Here is a 22,048-nt window from a genome sequence, read left to right on the forward strand (position 1 = left end):
TTTGTTCAGAGGATTTAAAAACTTCAATATATATGTCGGCTTTTATTAAAATAATTATAATACAAATTATTCATTTGCCTGTATAATATTTTATTTATTTTTTATATACGGTAATCTAAATATTCTACCTAAACGGCGATGTTTTTCTTCCAGGTATGTATCAATCACATCTCTTCTGAGGCTTTTCCGAGCTTAAAACTTGCTTCGCGGAAACATCACAGTATTTCTTTGCTGTGCAACAGATCTACAACATTTCGTATTAATAACGCCTAATATAATATACAATGTTCCATGTCTTTTGGTAAGTTTTAGTAATATAAAATTTGTATTTTCTGTACACACATTTTATACTGTTTTATTCTTGTCGCTCTGACTTCCGTTCATGTCACTCAATTTTACAAATCCTGAGCTTCCTTTTTTAAATCAATTCATTGATCAATTAGATGTCGTAATATTAAATATCTTGTAAACTTAGAGTGAAACTTTTTCGATGAAAATTTAATCAAAGACGAAAAAATGTAATTACACCAAAAGATTCTCATTTTTTCACTATGTATACATCTGTTTGATACTAATATCAAATCCACATTATTCATGCATGAAGTAAATATTCTCTAAATTGTCTGTTTAATACAAGACAAAGGTAGAAACTGAAAGTGTTTTGTTACGATAAATTCGCCGCGAATGTTCTTTTAGTCAACAAAGATTCCTATGAATCAGAGCAGCCCCACTCTAATAAAGTCCATCAATTTACAAACTAGCGACCGTCTTTGTCACATTACTTTGTACCGTTAATGTAAACATTGTACTATTTTCGACGTGCGTCTTAAAATTAGCACTGTCGCACAATCTATGAATAAGTCGATCACCAGATAAACAGCGTAGAACGAATTTTTTGCGCACTTCACCGTATCGTTGAGAATATGCGTTTAGGAAAGATGACTACCAAGGTTAGCGAGATCGAGGCAGCTTCTGTAAAAATAACCGCGACGTTCAGCAAGAGCATTTGTTCATAAAGAGTGCAGCGATCTCGTAACCTTCGCGGGTTAAACCCACGCGTCTTCGCGCGTATTTGGCAATCAGGGGAGATCTCGATATCTTTTTGTTGCGCTTTTCGTGAAGCTTTGCCGTGCCCAGTTGGCTATACCGCAAATTACGGTAAATTATTCGGTAAATGTATACCTTTATATTTTTAATATTATTTGACTTGTCGCTTTAACTGCACATGTAAAGTAGCTGTTTTTATATTTTCTCAACTTTAAGGTATTTTTTAGCGACAAATTGAAGCACTCTTATTTAAAAATATTAAAAATGTTTTTTAACTTTTACAAATTAAACTCTTATTAGAAATTCCTATCAGTGATTTATTTTCATTTTTAAAGATTGATTCGTTAAAACTCGTATTTTCTTAGTTTATGCGCTAAAAATTATTGTTTCTCATTGATTTTAAAACAAGCATCGTTTTTTATTTATATAATTGTTGAAAAATTCGTAATTAAATGAAGATGCGCCGTCATTTATATGACAATTTTTGTTATTAAAAATATAAGATATTAGATAAAATATAAGATACTAGCCATTAGCTAGTTCAGATATACGCCTATTTGATTGAACTACATACTAAATAGATACAGACAGCGTAGAGAGTAGAGATATATTATCCAACATGTGACTGGTTTTTTCTGAAGTTCGTGTCTGTTTCTCTATCGATAAAACAGTATAATGAAGTAGTTCAGTCGAAGTTATCGAAGTTTTAATTACCGATTGCTGGTTAAGTAATTTTCTACACTGGATTTTTATGTCCGCCAGCGAGAATTGCGTTGTTGATTTTGTTTAACACGAGCGCTGACAATATAATTACTTTCTTGTAACAGCCGGAATATATTTTTCCTCAGTAATATTAAACACATGCTCTATTATGGTAAAAAACAGCTCACGCGATATGATATTTGTGACTACGTTTAGGATCGGTCCAGTGTGTTATCTTTGATAAGGAAGCTCTAACGTTATCGTGTTTAATAAAAGTTATAAAGATAAGGTTTCTCATGAACTTTTGCAATAATTAACAGTGATATTTCTAAAAAATGTCAGAACGAATTTTGTACCACAGCAGTGATGTAATTGGCGAGGTCGGCAACAGTTAATTGGGACAATTTTTCTCGATACGTTAATCGAACCAATTTACGCTATTGTAAGAGTAGTATGGGAGGTAGGCGAAAAGAGGGAACTTATCCAATCTGTGTGCGAGCAAAATATCATTCTTATTGTTTGTTATAAGTACAAGATTTGTTGAATTATTTTTAATTTTGTCTATTCAAGACTAGCTTCATAAATTCTATTGATCAGCATTATATCAAAGAAAATATCAAATAAACAACGTTTACTAAATTTATTAATAAATGAGCTAGTAATATTTTCTATATTTGGTGATGACCTATTTTATTTACTACTCTTATGTATTAGAAATATTACATTACGTCATAATGAGTTAAAAGAGAAAAAAGCATTATCTCGAGATATTTTATCGAACAAAATTAGCTCACATTAAAAAAATACTTAATATGAAATCTTGATCTAATATCTAATATCGGAATCAAGAAGATAGTTTAATATTTTAAAAATAATTTTATCAATGGATGAACAATTCTTCGTTATAAAGATTTCTTTTAAAATTGATTCAAACCTGAGCTATGAAATATTCATACTATTATTACATAAGGCCAAATAACCATTTATATACTGTTGTGCAAACATGTCTCATATTTCTCGTCTGAACTCTCAACATTTTTTTGTGCGATAATCCTCTGCAGCATCGCATGTTGCCGTAAGCGATTCTTTCTAGGTAAATGATATTTTTGTTAGCAATTGTCATTAATAAATGTTCATTATACGCAGTAATTACGTACTCGTGTATTCTATTCACACAGTATTATTATCTAGAATAATCGGCGACCTTGATTTCGCGAGTATAGCAGTACGTGTATAATACCGCGCAGACCTATGTGATCACTAATTTTGCTTTCTTCAACTCTTTTGCTCTATAAATGCGCATAAAATAAACTTCGTTGTCATCATTTTTCCCGATAATTTATTAGACATTTCTGATCCGTTGACAAGTTACTGAAGTAACTTTGTTTAAAATACAGAGTGTGTACTGAAATCTTATGAAAAATTCTTCCCTCCCCCCTCTTGCCGGATTTTCTGAGTATCTTTATTCAGAATCCAAAAAGTAAAGTTAAAGAATTTTTTAATGTATTTTGAAATAAACTGAAATATAAATAATGCAAACAAATTATATATAATAAATTAATAGAAGAAAAGGATTCAATTTCTATTATATTTTCTACAATTAGAACCACGAAACCTACAGGGTAGTGTAACGGAAAGACTCACTACAATATAATGGCTATTTTCCAACATAGGACACGCTTGTTAGAAAACAGCCAGTATCAGTGAGCTACTCTCTTTTGCTGAGTACTCGGCCGAGTATTATCTTTTATCTGTGTGTCATCTTAATTTTTTTAATAAAAACTCGCAACACACACACACACACACACACGAGAATACACGTAAATATCTATGGATGTATAATTAGTGGATTATTGCTAACCGATAGTTGACATTTTGCATTAAGAAAAAGTGATCAAAGGAATAATGTTTTCAAAGAAATGATAGAATTTAAATTTAAAAATAAAATTCGAAAAATTTTCCTGAGTACTAATGAAAGTCCATGAAAATCCCTGAATTTTTTATTATTTTTAATAAAATCCCTTGAAAAGTCGAGATTTTTTTAGATAGTAAATATCCTGAAAATATCACGAGAAAATAGTTAGCTCTAGCATATTTAATTACACTTTTCTCGCGAATGTAGCGATGTTATAATTATATATGTGAATTTTTTGCATAAAAAGGGAAAATCAATCAGTGAAAAAATAAAGGATACTGGAACAGAGCATGTGGAGAGAATACGGAGAAAGTTCGTTTCAGTGAGAGGAAAGATACATAATTCAGTAAATGGACCTGTACAATGAATTTATAATTATTGATGGACCTGTACAATAAATTTATAATTATTGAGTGAACATTATTGATGTGTACGAAAATATGTATTATGTTGTAGAATGCCATTAATTGTTATACATATATTGCTGAATGCTGAAACATATTTATGCGATAGAAATATTTTAATATTCGCTTCAGTAAAGTGAAAAGAATAAGATACAATGTAATCATTATCATTTTGTTTCAATACAATAATAATGCCTATTAGAGCCAACACAGGATGTCGGTGTGAAATTTAATTTATTTAGAAAGATTTCAAACAATACGCAAACGTTTCGATCCAATTTCGAATCCTTATCAATATTTGTGATTAATTAAGAATAAATAATTTATTGTTAAATTTTTATAATTATATAGCGATTCGGTAAATTATTGTACAGTGTGCCAGAAAGTGCAATGACATCGTTGTCACAACATTACGGCTTAGTTGACTAATTTAATTAATCACGAGCATTGATAAGGATCCGAAATTGGATCGAAACGTTTGCGTATTGTTTGAAATCTTTCAAAATAAATTAGATTTTACACCGACATCCTGTGTTGACTCTAATAGGCATTATTATTATATTGATTTACGTCAATTGAGCCTTCAAAACTTATTTTAATTATTTTGTTTCACACACATGCATATTATTAGACTCTTTTTTTCGCTACATTTGTGACATAGATGTACATAACAACCGATAATGTTTATATCTTATCTTTGACTCGGTAAGCACATTTTAATATATCATAATATTTTTTCCCTTTAATATATATACTGCAAGTGCAAGTCTTCACAAGTCGCTGACGATTGGACAAAATGTAACGTATATACCAATAATGTAAGAGCAGATTAGGAATGTAGAATTTAGGAAGACTCACGATGAGTTTGTAAGGAAAATCGAAAATGACTTTATTGTATTATATATATATATATATATAGTCTAATTCATATAAAAATCACGTTGTGACTGAAAATTCGCATTCTGATTGAAAAATCACTATCATGAGCATACGAATATGTTTGTATATTTTTTTAAGAAACATAAACTATGTTTACACGGCTCGATTTACGCCGAAGTACAAGTTACAACATCAATGTTATGAAATTGACCAATCATAGCTATTCCTCTAAAGAATGGAGTGACTGTGATCGGCCAGTTTCCTAACATCGATGTTATAACTTCGGCATAAACCGAGCCATTTAAACATATCCATATATAGGTAGAAGACCATGTATAAATTTTGGGTGATATATCGATAAGAATATCTTATCTTTCGCTCCTGACCATTGGCAACAATTCAGAGTTTCAGGGTTAACTCTCAATGATTGCATTCAGCAAAAAAAAAAACAACTATATTGTAAAATTTTTTTATATGATTGGTATATACATTTCAATCCAGTGAAAAAACAACAAGACCAATCATATTAATGATTGACTCATTTATAATTTAACGAAAAATTTTCTAATAAAAAAGTAAAGCTGTTTTTTCTGCTGAATGCAGCCTATATCGATTATTGCACGAGAATTCATCTATAATTAAACTTAATCGACAACATTAACTTTTATACAGTTCTATCGATAGTTGCAATAAGAAACGTGTTCAAGGAAATTATTTTTATCTTTTTGTCGAATGGTATCTATAATTATCGAGGTGGGCGAGTTATTTTTATCGTCTTTTACCAATGACCTCATTCAATTCTGACCTCGAGCAAGGTTGGACGAAATAGTTTTACAATGTTGCGGATACTATATATCCGCAAGTTCATGCGCGACGTATAGACGTTCTTCATGATTAGCGATACGAATAGCAGCGCGAAAGAGTTGCCCATACCCGTACTCATCGTTATCATCGTGACGCTCGCGTAGAGTAATCTATCCTCTTCGGATGCCATCGCCTCGTTGACGCCGTCGCGCGATCGTCAGTCTCGCGATTGTGAGTGTATAATTCGCAACGACAGTGTGCAACGAGCGCGAAAAAAACCATTCAACGATTCCTCTTTCGTCCAAGGATTTCACGTATAGCGTGTAAATGAAAAAGTGAAACCTGCCAAGATCGTAGATCTTTCATTGCTTGTCGATAAAATATGATTAACTCATTAAAATTTGTACTCGTCACGAATTAACGGTCAATCGGTCGTTATAATCTTCGTGTAAACTATATTTACATTGTCGTGCAATAAATACGCGAATCCGGTGTGTACATTGTATCTCGGAACGCGACATTGCAAAGATCTTTATGTAGACAACATCGAGTCCGCCAAAAATAGCTGTGACGTACCATATTAACGGAGTAGAATTGTGCTGTGATTTCTCTCTCGACTGAAACGTTCTCTAAGCTCGAAAGAAGCAACATGAGTCTGGCAGTGGTGTCAAACGCGGTAGGTCAACGATATTGCTGTTAACAAATCTCAATAAGATTAGGGGAAAGGAAAGAGAAAGCATTTTCACTTTCGGCGTGTCGTAAGAAAGCATGAGATGAAATTTCAGAAAGATACAAAGTTAAAAACAACTAGAATTTTCGATACTATTAAAAAAGATTCGAGAGATTGAAATAGTTTTTTCGAAATTATTATTATTTTTATTACGAGATATGCACGATGATCCGCGCATTAAATAATGCAACTTCGTACCAGTAGAAATTTTTTTATATATATATTCATATATCTTTTCTATTACATCACTATTTCCGATCTTGCGAGGAATTAAAAAACACGGGATAATCGAAATGCCCTTTCTATGCATTTGGTGTCGATAGTGCCGGTATAATCGGTCAAACATGTTTTCATCACAGACTATGTATATATTAACTACACGGAGAGAATTTTTCCTTAGAGTTTACCCTGAAAATATGATAGTTGTGGAACAACAATGTATTTTCATAAATTTTAATGTAAATCTCTCTCATTCATTAATAAAACTACAATAAAGTATAAAATAAATTTGATTAATTTTATTGAAGTGCATGGTAAACATTTTTTAAATATTGTATTGTACCACAACTATCATATTTTCGGGATAAATTTTAAAACAAAATTCTCGCTGTGTAGACTGCTCATACTCCGACGATTTTGCATATGATAGAAAGAGACAGAAGTGTACTCAACCGACCATTGCTTGGTCACATATGCATGTATGTGAACACACTGTGAATGCACCACGTGATCCGAGTGTATCACGTAAGTGCAATACACGAAAAGCACTACTGTAAGCATATAGTATATGTGTGTGAGTACTAATCCAAGCAATGGTTACCCACATTTTAGCTTCAAAGTTGGCGACAACGTGAATCCAGTTAATAATGTAGAAGTTCTTCACATGGTGGTTTTTATAAACGATTCGAGTAATTTCTCAGGAATACGGACATTCCGAGTGATGTCACGATTTCTATGAAAAACCTCAGTGCTGGTTAAAATGGACTTCCGTTCCGCGTGTAAAAAGCTTTTCCAATTGCTCAAATGTCCGATAACGTTATTTGTAATTTATCGAGAGTATCGACACTCGAATGGTAATCATTTATTCCAACAGTAGCTATTAAGAGAACCTTGACTAAGACAATAATCTTAACACAAAAATTATCTAGATAAAACTAATGGTAAATTTCCTTGACTCTGTCTGATAAATGGTATACTCTAACCTTCAGGTAATTATATGAAACATTATTATTATTATGTTCTATATTAATATATCAAAAAGACAGACTTACGGTAATTTACATTAAAAAGAATAGTATGCAAACATGCTCTTTTATATTAAAAATAGTTTTTCAAATTTTTACTTTAAAGATTATTTTTATGCCATAAAATTACATGAAAGATATCTATATATATAATAATGTAATCTATATATAAATACATAGAAAGAAAACACTATATTGCTTTAAATAGAAATATTTAATTATAAACTGTTATTTTTAAATTTTTCTCAACGTAAGTATTTTTAAACATAGCTTGTTCTATATAAAATAAAAAATTTAATTTTAAGAAATAGAAATATAAATTATCGAAATAAAATTTGTAGTTTAAAGAAAATGAATAGTACATGAAACGTACTATATAATATACATTTTATATATTTTTTATTATTATTTCTTTGTTTGTTAGGACTAATAAGATATTATAAAATATTTAAATTAAAAGAGCAACGAAATAAATCATTAATATAGCATTGATATTGATAGAAGAATAGAGAAAACGATTGATAAACATACTCTAATATGTCAATAGTTAACATATTAGAATTCTATTAACATTGAAACTTGCACATATGATCTCGCTTGGCGCCAAATCCGTGACACTTTCGATGAAGGATGAAGTCTCGGCGCGTTTTATAATGATTCTTCATAATAGCTAGCAGATAACAATTCACGCTCACAGTATGATGCAAACCAACGCACTGATGTGTATATGGATATAGTAAAATCTATACAATATACCTATTACTTAACTAACGATAGTTAATAATAATTAACATAGATAGTTCACATCTCTGTCGGATAAATCATGTAAATAATCAAGAATAATTACGGTTTCTGAACATGTTAAATAAACTTTATCGGTACGAGTTATGAGACAATACTTAATTTGCATAGAACGTATATTATATATATATATATATATATATTTTATGAAGTTTTGTCTCAGACACAAATTTATCTGATATGAAAGCGCGGATGTTGCATCCTTCAAAATGATTTTTTTCTTTTGCTTGACACTTACTAGTAATAGCTCGCTTATACATGAAAGTTTTTATTTTATGTAACTTTAAAAATGAATGTTTACTAAAATGTTTATGCTAGATACGATATTTTAAGCATGTCAAGTGACTATTACTGGAGGTGCGCACATATCCACTTATACCTTTGTATACTTATATAATATACTGTATCGTGGCCATTGTATTCTGTACATGAGTCACAGATAAAAATACATAACGATTATGTGATAATAATGCAACTTGATCAAATTTATATGGTAAAATTGTTAAATTTATTATCCGTGCGTACATATCGAATTATTTAGCGAATTAAAATTTTCTTCTTTCTGTTAAATTTTGCATTCATATAACACAAGGATATTCAAGATATATACAAGATGTTTCCTGTAACTCGATCATTTAAAATATCTCCGTTATTTTTTATGAGAAAATACCGCAGAGGAAAGTTGTTCGATTAAAAGCGGCACATATTATGATGAGCAAAAAATTCTTCTCAAGGTCATATTTTTTGAGACTTCAAAGTTACCTCCACTTTTTAAAATGGAATTGTATGATTTCTTTTATATAATATGATTTTTTTCTAATTATTCTGCATATAAAAGTATGAAGGTTGAAATATTAAAAAACCCATAGTTTACGAGTTATTTAACATTTTATGTCAATATGTTCCAAAATATAAAAATATAAAATATCTCGTAGATTATTAGTTTTTTTTATATCTCTACCTTTATACTTTTATATGCAGGATAATTAGAGGAATCATATTGTGTAAAAAAAATCATACATTAAAGTCTCAAAAAATATGACCTTGAGAAAAATTTTGTGTTCATTATAATATGTAACCCTTCGAACAACTTTTTCCTGTAGTATTTTCTGATATCATTACAAACAACGGAGATATTTTAAAAGTTACAGGAAACACCCTGTATACGGAAACTAACTGTAGATGAGTCATTAAGTAGTTTACGTGAATACATAAACAATATACGTATTTATCTCAAGAACAAATCACTGCATTCATCCTCTGATTCATGTTTTTCTATTGCAAAAAACTTCAAATTATATTATTCTAAATATGAAACTCAAAATATCAGTTTGAGTTTAGCTTAAACATAAAAGTCATAATTGTGTAGAATCGAAAAGAAAATTTGCAATATAAAACGAATTTATAATCGATTTTGAACATATTGATGGAAAAAAGTATAAGAAAAATATAAAGATTTGGACTAAAAATTTAGTTATTCTCGCAATAAACAAATTCGAACGATTAACAGCGATTGGTATGTTTATATATGTTGTATATTACAGTATGTATACATATATATATATATATTGAATGTTATAACTCTTCTTACAATAGTTATTTAATATTTTAAAAAATACAGATGGATTACGTGCTAATTCGTATCTATTACTTTTTTTATGTCACTTGTGGACTTATGTCATAAACAATGACTTTGCAGCATAAAGTTCATCGTATTCAATATTATAACGTATTAAGCTTATCACTTGCGTCTATATATGTACAATTGAGTCTTATCCTATGTGAAAAATAGTCTCATCAAAAGATAGATGCAATATGAATAAATGAATAAATAATACGGCTGTTGTTAGCATCATAAATTTTTATTATATATATTTATATTGTAAAAATATTACATACATAATATATTTATTGTTTATATACGTAATATCAATATGTAATATATATATTATATATATATTTATAACAATCAGATAATATGTTTTTGGAAGATAGCGCCATTAGAAAAAAGAAAAATATCTATAATAATATAAACAAATATTCGTATAAATCACATTAAAAGAAAAAACTTGTTTTCCTGTTCTTTAGGAACTTTCTGGTGATGCTATCTTTCAAAAACATACTTTCTGATTTATGAATAGTCGGTATCGCGTCGAGACTTTTACCACATTCACCCTTCGTCCGAATGATTTCAGATGGCGCCAGAGAATCTATTGCTGCAGATTTCTGCATTTATATTTTTTTATTTTCTTACAATGTGATGACTGTTAGCAATTCGTGCGATCTAGCACGTGATCATTGATCTCGCGATCGATTATCGCACAAAATATGTTTGTTTGATAAAGGTTTCGTTCGCCGGAGAATTAAGAATGTCTTCTGTCCTGTCTGTCGATCAGTATCCTTTTAGATCAATCCGATTCTCCTTGACAAATTGTGGTAGCTCGAGATAACAAACCAGATACGCATCACGGTTGTAGCGGAGGTGGTCTCGTATCACGTTCTTGTCAATGTGTCAAATCTCGTTCGCCACGTGGACGTTGAAATTACGATACTTTCGCGCACGTGCATCGTTGGCGTCGCCCTATGATAATTTTATTTATATACGCACGATTAGTAATACCGATTATTTTCCATAATATATCGATGTTAGACTGTTATTACAAAAACTATTATTGCTAATTATATAATATACATGTAATAAAATGTTAGAAAATGTTATATAAACATCCACACACACACATTATTTAAAATGAAGTTAAAAATCTATTTCATCAAATTGTATATCGGATTCTCATTTATGATTTTTATTTGTTCTTCTCTTTAATTATTTTTTTTTTGTATTACTGAGGAGATTTTAATCTACTGTAGCTACTATAAGTGTGTTCTGGAAATCGTGATACAACTGGGAAAGTGATCTTACGAGTAAAAGTATAAGACAAAAATATAGAATAAAATTTTTTGTATATAAACATTTTTAATAATTTTTTAATTAATAAAATAAATATATTATTGAAGCTTGCATTATTTTAAACGAAGCAAGCTGATTTAGAAATAACGGTGAATAATTAAATTGAATGAACAAAGTAGATTATGGCTAGTCAAGTACACGTGTACTTAACAAATATTTTAACTTGATGTTTTCAAAACAGAGCTCCGTACGAAAACAATTTATTGCATATTTTTTATTTACTTGTACATGAAGAGTCATCTGCTTTTTCTGATATTGTATCACGATTTTATTAACATCCTATGTAATCTTCTTTAATTCTGTACTATGATATTTTTTCTTCGCCGTGTTATTTCATCTTCAAAACTCATAAATTACAATCTATTTTAATTTGAAAAATAGTTGTTTACGATAAATCGTTTAAAATTCACTAACCGCTTTAGAAAAAAAAGAATATTTTTTTTAAATCGGAATGCAGAATAGATTGCAACGAATCCTACACGGATTACAAAGGATTAAGGCAAACCGATTATGTTTTGAAGATTTCAGTCAAAGAACATTAAAAATGGTTGTGACAACGGGACACCTTGGGCGGCTCATCGTTTATGGTAAGATTACTATAAACACCTCCGTCGGCGTTTTCTGTGCGGAACAAGTGGTATAATAGTTTTGCGTCCCTTTCGTGTCTCGGAGAAATGTTATTGTGGTGACTAATGACACTAGGTGGAGGTCTATGTGAAAGTATCATGCGGAGAAAGGCAGGGGCGTAGTAGCAGAATGCAATCGAATCATCATATTTATCTCCCATGTTAATCTCGTCAGGAGACGAATATAAATCTTCCCTCGCTATTCCATCAAAAACCTTCTTCGATCAATTTGTACTTCATTTTAGAATTTAAAACATTTAATGTCGAATACTAGAGACTTAAAATTAATTATTTACCTATAGGAATCGATTCCAAATTTGATTAACATAATTCTTATCTTTTGCGATCGTGAAGTTTCATTGCGTAAGGACGACGGGTCCTTTTATGCGTAAAAGCGTGAACGACGTGCGCAAGACAGCGGTATCTTTATCGACTCATTAACGACGGAGACACTGGCAATGATTGTCACTGCTAATTATCGTGACTGCCACGTAGACAGCGCTATGTAAAAGCCGCGTTCGTGCGCCGCGTAATGATACGTGTCGCGATATTCAAGATTTTATCAGGCTGACGCAGCGGTGTCTCTTTCCGTTGAACGGGCCGTCCATCCGTTCATCCGATTCCTCTCGACCTGTCGACCTATCGAGCTCTCGGTCGGATTCGGCTTACCTTAACCTTCCTGCCGCCCGTCGACCACATCCGGCTCGTTAACATTTTTTTTTATAATCGACACTACGAGTTCCGTACTAAACAAAGTATAAGTTGCCGCCGCGATGCGCAGTCGATTTGGCGTCGGAGGCTCCTTTTACAGCCATCGAATTCAAAGGGACGCCGTCCTCTTCATTTGTCAAGCGCCGTCTTCTTCAGCCCTTCTCTGTGCCTTTTCTATGTACCTTCACCTGAGGATTAAAAAAAGGCAGCTATCTTCCATTTCTCAGCTGCAGGTGCGTTTCGATAAACTCGAAGCCCGTGCCGCGAAGAGAATGAAACGCCCTCGGCGAAAGGAGTTTGATTCCTTCTGAAGTCTTCCGACATGAATCTTATATTGTTAGTTTTGTCATATATAATTTAAATCAGAACCTATAGGATTATACACAGTTCATATATTTATATAATTACATAATTCGATTATTTCCAAAATTCGATGTATTTTATATCTTTGCACTATTTGTCTTATGTGATGTTTTTTAATTCATACATTACTGAGCAATTAAAACCAGTCAGATAAAATCAGTCGCAATAATTACACATAATTGCATAATTATGTGTGTAGTCGCAAAATATTTTGAGATAAGACCAATGAGCAAACTCAAACTGCAGAATGGATTTTAAAAAATAATATTAATGTGACGAAATTACTAATAATAATTTGCTAATAATAATTGTAAGAATACTTTGAATAAATACGTTTTAACTATTGATAAATATTGTCATATTAATAATTTTTTTACATTTTATAACATTTTGAGTTTGCTCATTGATGACCTTGTTTCTACATACTGCATTGCATGTGTAGAGCCATATTAACGTTTTATTAAATATGTATATTATTTTATTTATGTATAAATTATTTTTAAAATATTTTATTTTGAATATATCTCATTGATCAAATTTTGGCATCAATTGTTGCATCTATCTTTAATTGGAAATATTTGACATTTTAAAAGAAATACATGATGCATTAAAAATTTTAGTGCAGCAGCGTGAAAATGTCGGTAGCAAAGGTTTGTCTATTTTATCTATAAATCCATATCTAACTGCATATAGCCAAGAATATCTCCCTCGAGAAAGGCTTTCTTTAATTTTTCCCGCGGATCATTCCCAGGGAGATAGATTTTGAGGCGATTCTGTTGAATTGAACGATTTCTAGGCTCCCGTCGTGCGGACTGTCTTTGAAAATATTTTGACGTCGGGGAAGATCGCCGTGTGATCGATGCCCGTTCCCTGGAGATTACATCGTGAATTGCATTTTCTCCATATGAACGCACATCGCATGGACTGCAATTCTATGTATGAACGATTCTCACAGAAAACGTGGCGTGCGGTTGGTCGAAAGGCCTTGCCATCTGCTCTGCCGACTTTATAACTTTGTGAATATTTTCTGGAAAATTCTGTAATCGTAGAAATCACAGATATTGTGTACAACTGTAATAATCGTTCGATAAAAGAGAAAATTCGGGGCATTGGATTGAGTCATATATTTTTTTAAGGCCGTTAATATTTATAAGTAAATTAAATTCGTAAAACGTTCTAATAAACGCGAGAAACATAAGCAGTGAATAAACCTTTACAATTACTGCTTGCAGAAAAAAAATTCTCAAGGTTAAATCCAGTGATTAGTTCCGATCGTGTCTTTTAGGATCTTATTTGCATTAATGGCGGCTGTATCTGAGCGAAGGCGTTCATCGTGAAATCGCCAGGCATAAGACCGGTTTTCTTCCGAGCGTAATTATAAGGTTCGAACCAATCGCGCGGTATCTCGAAAAAATTCAGGGCCCATCGCCACCATCGGCTTAGTCGCAGACGCCATTTTTCTTCGGTCTTTATACCATCGAATCTGTCTTTCGCGAAAAAATTTGCGTATTTTTATCACATCGAAGTGTAGTAATCATTATTGTGAAACCACAGATAAATTTGGAATATATAGCCCTGTCTAAAGTGCACTTTATCTAGATCAAACTCGTCAGGTCTTCATTAGATTATCAGAAGGTAATCGGAATGAGGAAGACGTGTTAGTAACGCGTTTAATTGATTGCCATTTATGAGACACGCTCGAAGGCGTATAATTTCTTTTTTTACTTTGCCAAACCGTAAATATATTCGCCAAAATTGCACCGTAATCCTACTGCAAAGTAGTTTGATACGTGGTTTCTTGCTCGCGACCTGCGTTCATCCAATGTAATTAAGTGATTTTATTTATGTTTGTTATGCGCGCTATTAAACTTCTCTCTAGAAGGCAAAGCGTACTTTGTTGCTAGGCGTCGTCCATCGTCTTAACTTAGAAATAGCCATGCATGAATATCGACGTGAATGAAACGAGAAACACACAACTCCATATCTGTCTTCAAGTTTTCACTGTAAAATTTCTGGCATGATTTCCTATAGTGACTATACCTATAAATTTACGAATAAATGAGTTGATTCACATAATGATAATATTAATTATCAGTTGGAAAATTAATATATGTATAATGCGCGAAGGAATTCGAGAATAAATAAAGGAACATATTGATTTAATGGCCGCAGTGGAACGAAAGAGGCGGACGTACAAAAAGAAAATGGTTTGGTTCATGTTCTTGCGACGATGACCGAGATTGGTTCCGCGCTTTCTTCGGCTTATGCTGCGTATAGCAGATAAGGCACGCGCACAGGAAAAGCTCGGGGATGAAGATAAGAATTTTTCTAGTAAAATGGAAGATCTCGTCTGGATCGTGCGAAAGAATACATGTATGATAAATGATCTTCTTCAAACTAGTCTCTGCTTTAGCTAAGCAGTCTTCGTCTTAGATTGTCCTCAAATTCTATTTCTCTTTCAAACATAAACTTTGGCGGAAGGAAAAGAAACGTGCTTGCCAATAATAGCAGATTAATATATTTTACGCCACTGTCTGGCGCCATGTGAATAAGAGTACTAATCATTTACAAACAGATAATTACAGACAATTAATAAAATTTTATGTCTGCTTACGTGATAATTTTTTCAATTACTGTATGATTATCGATTTATAATAAACCGATTCAACATAATTTCTTTGTAAAAATCGACTTTTTTGTCGGTTATACATATTTGTAAAAATAGAATTTGCTTAATTTGTTAATGATAAATCCAAGAAATAATAATAAAAAAATATTTGATTACTTTTAGAGATACGTATATGAGCGATTCATATGTTAATAGCTAATTAACATACTTGTAAACAGTCCGCTACATTATCGTCATAGACTGAAGAAACTCATTAAATTGACAGGCAGTTACATATCGCTATTTTCTTGCTAATTATCTTCTGAAAACGTTCATAAAATTTTTTTCAATTTCACTTGAATGGATTATAAATTGATGAGCTAGAATAGTGTAAGGTGATATAATACGCAGCGAATTATTATCTAACAGTGCGTGAAAATAATATTCTCATCCGACAGCATGATAAGGAACATTGTGTAACATTTTATTGGGTAATGTATCGTTATTGTGTACATGATACGCATAAAGAACTTACGTATACCTAACAAGTATCCTTATTAATTCCAAAAGGATTATTTATTTTGATACAATTTTGACAAATAACGCTTTTCTAATCTAATTTAATAAACACAAGAAATATATCGTGTTTATTAGCGTTGTGACTTTATCATGCAGATTGTTACATGTACGTTCTTTATTAGTTACGTTTTTGCAAAAAAATATCTTTCGAACTTTATTATATAAAACGTATCGATTAAATATCGATAAATAGAAATCTAATAGATTATTTTTATGTGCAATCATTGTATAAGATAACAACTGCAAAACATTGTATAATTCTTGTTCACAAAATACTGATAAACTTAGATATCAAGGTAAAACTTCAAAGATAAATTCTTTTTTTGCAAGATGTTTTTTTCAAAGGGACAAATTCTTCACTAAATAAAAATAATAAGGTTAGTTTCTAAAGAATCTCATTTCTATTTCATTCTCTTTTATATTTACACATAGCTTTGAATTTTTCAAGTTCCTTTTTTACTTTTATATCTCGCCAAAAATCGTGGCCGACACGTGTATTTAAGTTGCGACACGAGTGCTGCAGATCTCTTTTTGGAGTATGCGTAAAAAGTGGCAAATGCAAAATACGTGGATTTGGCGCATCATATCGCGGGGATCGCGGCTCCGGGGTAGAGGAGGGAGAATATACGCCCCTGTCGGGGTGAACGATCGTGAGGGCACCGTCGGCGTTCCCTTTGTACACGCACCGCTCCCCTCCCCTTTCCATCTCCTCCCCTTTTCCCTCTTGCCGGCTTGGTACCTCTGCGATATATCCCACAACATAAATACGCGTCTCTCCCTCCGCAATTCCCTATCCCTCCCCCTTTCTTCCTCCGCAATCCTGCCGGACTCCCCTGTCGGTCGGAGTTGCGTGGATACATTATACGAATTACATTGATGATACGTCGATGGGACACGAGATAGGGGGGTGCTTTGGCTGCACCGATAGCGCCGGAACTATTTTTCATGCTGCCTCCCTGCCGCCCTCGTCTTACCCACCTTACCCGCCTTACCACTCTTACGATCTTACGTCCGCGAGTGTTCGTTTCCTTTTTTCTATTTTGCGCGAAAGAAGAAAATAATATGGCTCCGATGGTCTTGATTATGATGCAAATGATCACATTTCAGTACTCACGCGAGCGCCATAGTCGTTGTGCACTGGGCCGTAATTTCTTATTCGTTAGTTCGCTTAAGGTACTACGATAATGAGTTTGACCGGACATGCACTGGTGATATTTAAACCAGAAAAATTGAATGATATTTCTATGACAAATTGCAATAATTTCTTGAAATATCTGATAACAACTTCATAATTTATTTTGATTTATAATTGTAGATTATTCAGATATCAAAATTATATAGATAGGAAATGGTTTAGTAAAGTCATAATTCTTATTTGTTGTATGGCAAGTTGTATAACCAGTCTTGTCATTGGAATCTTAATCAATCTATGCAATTAGTAATTTTTTGCAATTTAATGCCAGAGAATACTCTCTCTATGCGTGAATAATTATTAGACAAAAAGTAAAAGGATATTACTATGACATTACTATAACAAATGAAAAAATTTTAGACTTTTTCAAACGATTATAGTTCACTGATTGGTTACGAATAAATTTGTACGTATAAATTTTATTTATTTTTTTTTCTAATTGTGCTCGTTTCATTCTAGAGTATATCTTAGTTCTTTTTTATCATTAACAGAAAGAGGTAATAAAAAATGTGAAATATATATATATTATTTTTTTCGTATTAGTGAATTATGTAGAATCGCGATTTAAATGTACTTTTGACTATTCGATTAAGTAAATATTTGCCTAATATCTCTAAAAATAACTGTCGCCATTGCGATGTAAGACGTAGCATTGATCGCTGGAGAAAGCGGATTATGTGACTCCTCCCCTGAAGTTAACCCCTTTCGGAAAGTCTCGAGGGTTCCCTGATGACTGATGTTAAGTTTCACCCTTGCTCCAGAAAACTTTGGCAGTAATTAAATCTCCGTTCTTTTCAAGCTTTTTTGTTTGTTCATTACATTACATATATCGCTCGTTATATTATACTCGATTGTAACATTACATTGAATGTACTTATATGCTTTGAATTTACTTCCAATTGGATATTTACGAAGACTATTATTCTTATCGTGTTTTTTTTTCTCTTAATCGCCAGTAACAATGAATGGAAACTATAATTTTCTTTTAAAAATTGAAAAGTAAAAAAGCAATATATTGTGCATCAATTATGCTTCATATGTCCGAAAATATTGTCTGTATATTCGAGTTACGTTTTGGTAGACCGACCGTTGCTTCGCGGCAAGACAGGCGTCCCCTAGGATACGCTTCCTCCCTCTCCTCCCGTCCCAGATCCCGTAGGATCATTAATCAAATTCCCCTTTAGCCTCGCCTCTCCCTTTATCCCCGCCTTGACCGAAGGCTCGGCCGCCATTACTGTGCGGCTGCATGCACAACGCACTAATTAAAACCAGGAAATTAATGCTTTATTCCTTTACGCCTACTCTCTCGATACGACGCATCGCCAAATAGAAAACTTCGTAATTCAAGACGAAGCTCGATCATTTTATCCAATTGAGACTTTTATTTTAATTAATACAGAAAAGTTGCCTGTTTAAAATTAAAATAGAAATGCTATAAATATTGTGCTACACATTTCTGATTGGAAAAGGAATAAAAGAATTTAGCGTAATAAAATAATCGTTAATGCGAACAATGGAGATTTTAAGTCAAACTATTTTAACAAAGTATATGAAAAAGATATTTTTTGTATTTAGTACGTACAAATATGATAAAAAGTTTTATGAAAAAAAAGGTTATCCCTTGCTGAAAACTTTTTCATTTAAATTGAATTTTATTGAAATATCTTTTATTTTTGCTAATATATTTTAATACATAAAGTAAAATTTAGTTTGTTTTATAATAATTTTGTTTATTAGATGAAGAAATAGCAAACATAAAAATATTTATGCAAATTTTTTTAGCCAATGGATTTTACACTCTAAAAAATAGTGGTCTATATAATTCTCACTGTATTGATGTTAACATTACCACTAGTATGATGTGGATTTAACACAATGGATTTTAAATCTACACCATAATGGTGTTGATATAAACACCAGAGGTTTAAAAGCTACACCATGTTGGTATTAATATTAATACCAACACAGTGATAACTATATGGATACCGTATGGGTTTAAGATTAAATCTACACCAGAGGTATTAAATCCACCGATATTTTTTAGAATGTAGCATTCAATAGATATGTTCATATATAGATATCCATTAACCCGAGAGTAATCACCTGATTTTTTTTACGTAAACGATCATCCGGAGTATTTTTACACCCAAATTAAAATCACTATTATTAACAACATATTGTATGCTATTGATTATTTTCCAATTATTAGTATTTGAGAACATTATATATTTAATCACAGTCTTCTGAAAAAAATTATATAGAAACTAAACAAATATTAAACGGATTAAATGAAAAAAGCATTAAATAGCTTATTTTGACAGTATTTCTAAAAAAATAAAAATTTTAATTAATATAACTTTTTTATTGCGGATTTTCGATGTAATTACATATTTAAAGATTTATAAAGAATAGATAGTTATTAAAAAAGAAAAATATATTAAACAATGTCCATACAAAATATTTTACAACAATTCTCATATTTTTCGCCATTCATTACAACAATTTATACTGGGATGTAAAGGTACCTGAGGTGACTATATTACCGGGTTAAAACGGGATCACCTTTAGCGGTCAGTATCTACCTCCAAGTCATTTGTAAATATGAGATAAATAGTTTATGGATGATATGATTTACTGTGATTCAAGAAATCATTTGTTTACACAAAAAGAGAGAAAGTATAAAAGACAGTTTTCAAAAAGGCAGTTTTCAATGACCTTTATAGCGGAAGGTTTCTCGTTTTTTCTTCAAAAAGAATGTAGATATTCCATGTAAATTCTGAGATCGTAAGTCATTTGAGTTGAGTTTGATCACATCAAGAGACACACAATAGTGTATCGCGCCAAGTGTAGCTAGCGCGAGACCGCCCCGTGTCTTTACGCGAGCCGATTTAAATTTACAATATAATACTATTATAAGTATATAGAAATATTAAAGGCACTAAAAGATTTAGCTGTGATCGTTTAGAAGCCTTTTTCCTAAACGAGTTTGATGTATTCATTTAACAGTGTAGATGAAGTTATTATCATTAAATTATATTTTTCTTAAAGTGGATCAGATGTAGGTAGTCTCTGCAAAAAGTAACTGGAACTAGAACTTTTTATGTAGAAATGAATGTATATATGAAACAATACAATGAAAAGTCAATATTTATATTTAATAATACAATTTTATAGTTTAAAATGAAATTTTCTCTCTCTCTCTTCTCTCTCTTCTCTCTCTCTCTCTCTCTCTCTCTCTCTCTCTCTTATTTTATCTTAATTATTTTTTAAAAACATGTCTACTTCTTATTGAAATAATTTTTACTCCAGATTCTAAATCGTCACTTTTTGTATTATTTTCAAATATGTGCAGTACAATATAGAAAAATCTGTAATATGTTTATAACTTTATCATTTTGTTAAAAAATAATACATCCTTAAAAGAAAAGTTAAAAAAATTTTATACAAAGAGAAAATTATCTTTTGTCCTACATTTTTTTAATTTCGATGTAATATTGAAATTTTATTTAAGAAAAAAATATTTTTAATTTTAATAAAGCAATGCTATAGACAATATAAAGTTTATATTGTTTATGTATATATAAATAAGTATATATATGTATACATCTGCAAAACAAATATATAGAAATATTTGTCTATAACAAAAATTTCAACGTACCAGTTTGTCAATTGTTGAAAAGGGTGTGAAAATTGCGGATAATACCTGGTCAAGCTAACGGTAGAATCATCATTAGGTCTATCTATCGTCCATAGTCAGGTATATTCTGACGGATTCACTGTTGAACAGCATGATATTCCCAAAGGTTTAATATATAAATGCCAGATTAGAAGAAAGTCAGTGACGTTAAGCGATAATGAGATTAGCAACAAATTTGTAAAGGTCTTTTATATGTTGCTGAAAGGACGATATGGCTTTCTATGATGCGCCGTCTACGAAACGCTCGTAATGCAATGATCTGTATTTTTTACAATATTATCCATTTTTATGCTATTTTATAAATACTGTTTATTGAAATATATTTTTTTATATACAGGGTGTCCCGTAAGTTTTTGCCAATCGTTTTTGTGTAAATACTGAGTCGAAAAGTCCTTTACCATTTTGCAATTTTCGCAATGGTTAACAAGATATTAATTATTAAAAATCGCTGAATATTGATTTTCAATAATTTTTTACTCAAATACTATCAACTTTACAGAAAAACAGCGAGAGATAAAAATTCTTTATTTTCTTCTCATAAAGTTTTGAGAACTTTTTCATAATTTTTTTAGAATTTTTTAATATCTTATTTTTTCATGTTGGTAAGATTAAGAAAAAGCAGTACTAAAAAGTTGATAAAAAATTCTGAAAAAATTCTTAAAGTTCTATGAAAAGAAAATAAATAATTTTTGTCTCTTGCAGTTTTTCTGTAAAGTTGATAGTATTTGAGTAAAAAATTATTGAAAACCAGTCTATACACTGAAAAAAAAATATAGTC

The 22,048-nt window shown here is 31.3% G+C and overlaps 1 protein-coding gene across 3 annotated transcripts in view; it reads left to right on the top strand.

Annotated features, from left to right (window-relative positions):
* cnc (NFE2 like bZIP transcription factor cap-n-collar) overlaps positions 1-22,048 on the top strand; it is a 127,713-nt gene that overhangs the window by 18,591 nt on the left and 87,074 nt on the right. The window contains exon 1 of one of the 3 annotated variants that reach the window (XM_018458057.1): positions 6,075-6,427. The exons of the other annotated variants lie outside the window; for them this stretch is intronic. Within the exon in view, the coding sequence (XP_018313559.1) occupies positions 6,401-6,427 (27 nt within the window). The 5' untranslated portion in view covers positions 6,075-6,400. Of the gene's footprint in view, positions 1-6,074; positions 6,428-22,048 lie in introns of those variants that run through there. 3 annotated transcript variants of the gene reach the window in all.

The sequence above is a fragment of the Mycetomoellerius zeteki genome, unplaced genomic scaffold, assembly GCF_001594055.1.
Source record: "Mycetomoellerius zeteki isolate Tzet28-1 unplaced genomic scaffold, Tzet1.0 scaffold70, whole genome shotgun sequence".
NCBI classification, from domain to species: domain Eukaryota; kingdom Metazoa; phylum Arthropoda; class Insecta; order Hymenoptera; family Formicidae; genus Mycetomoellerius; species Mycetomoellerius zeteki.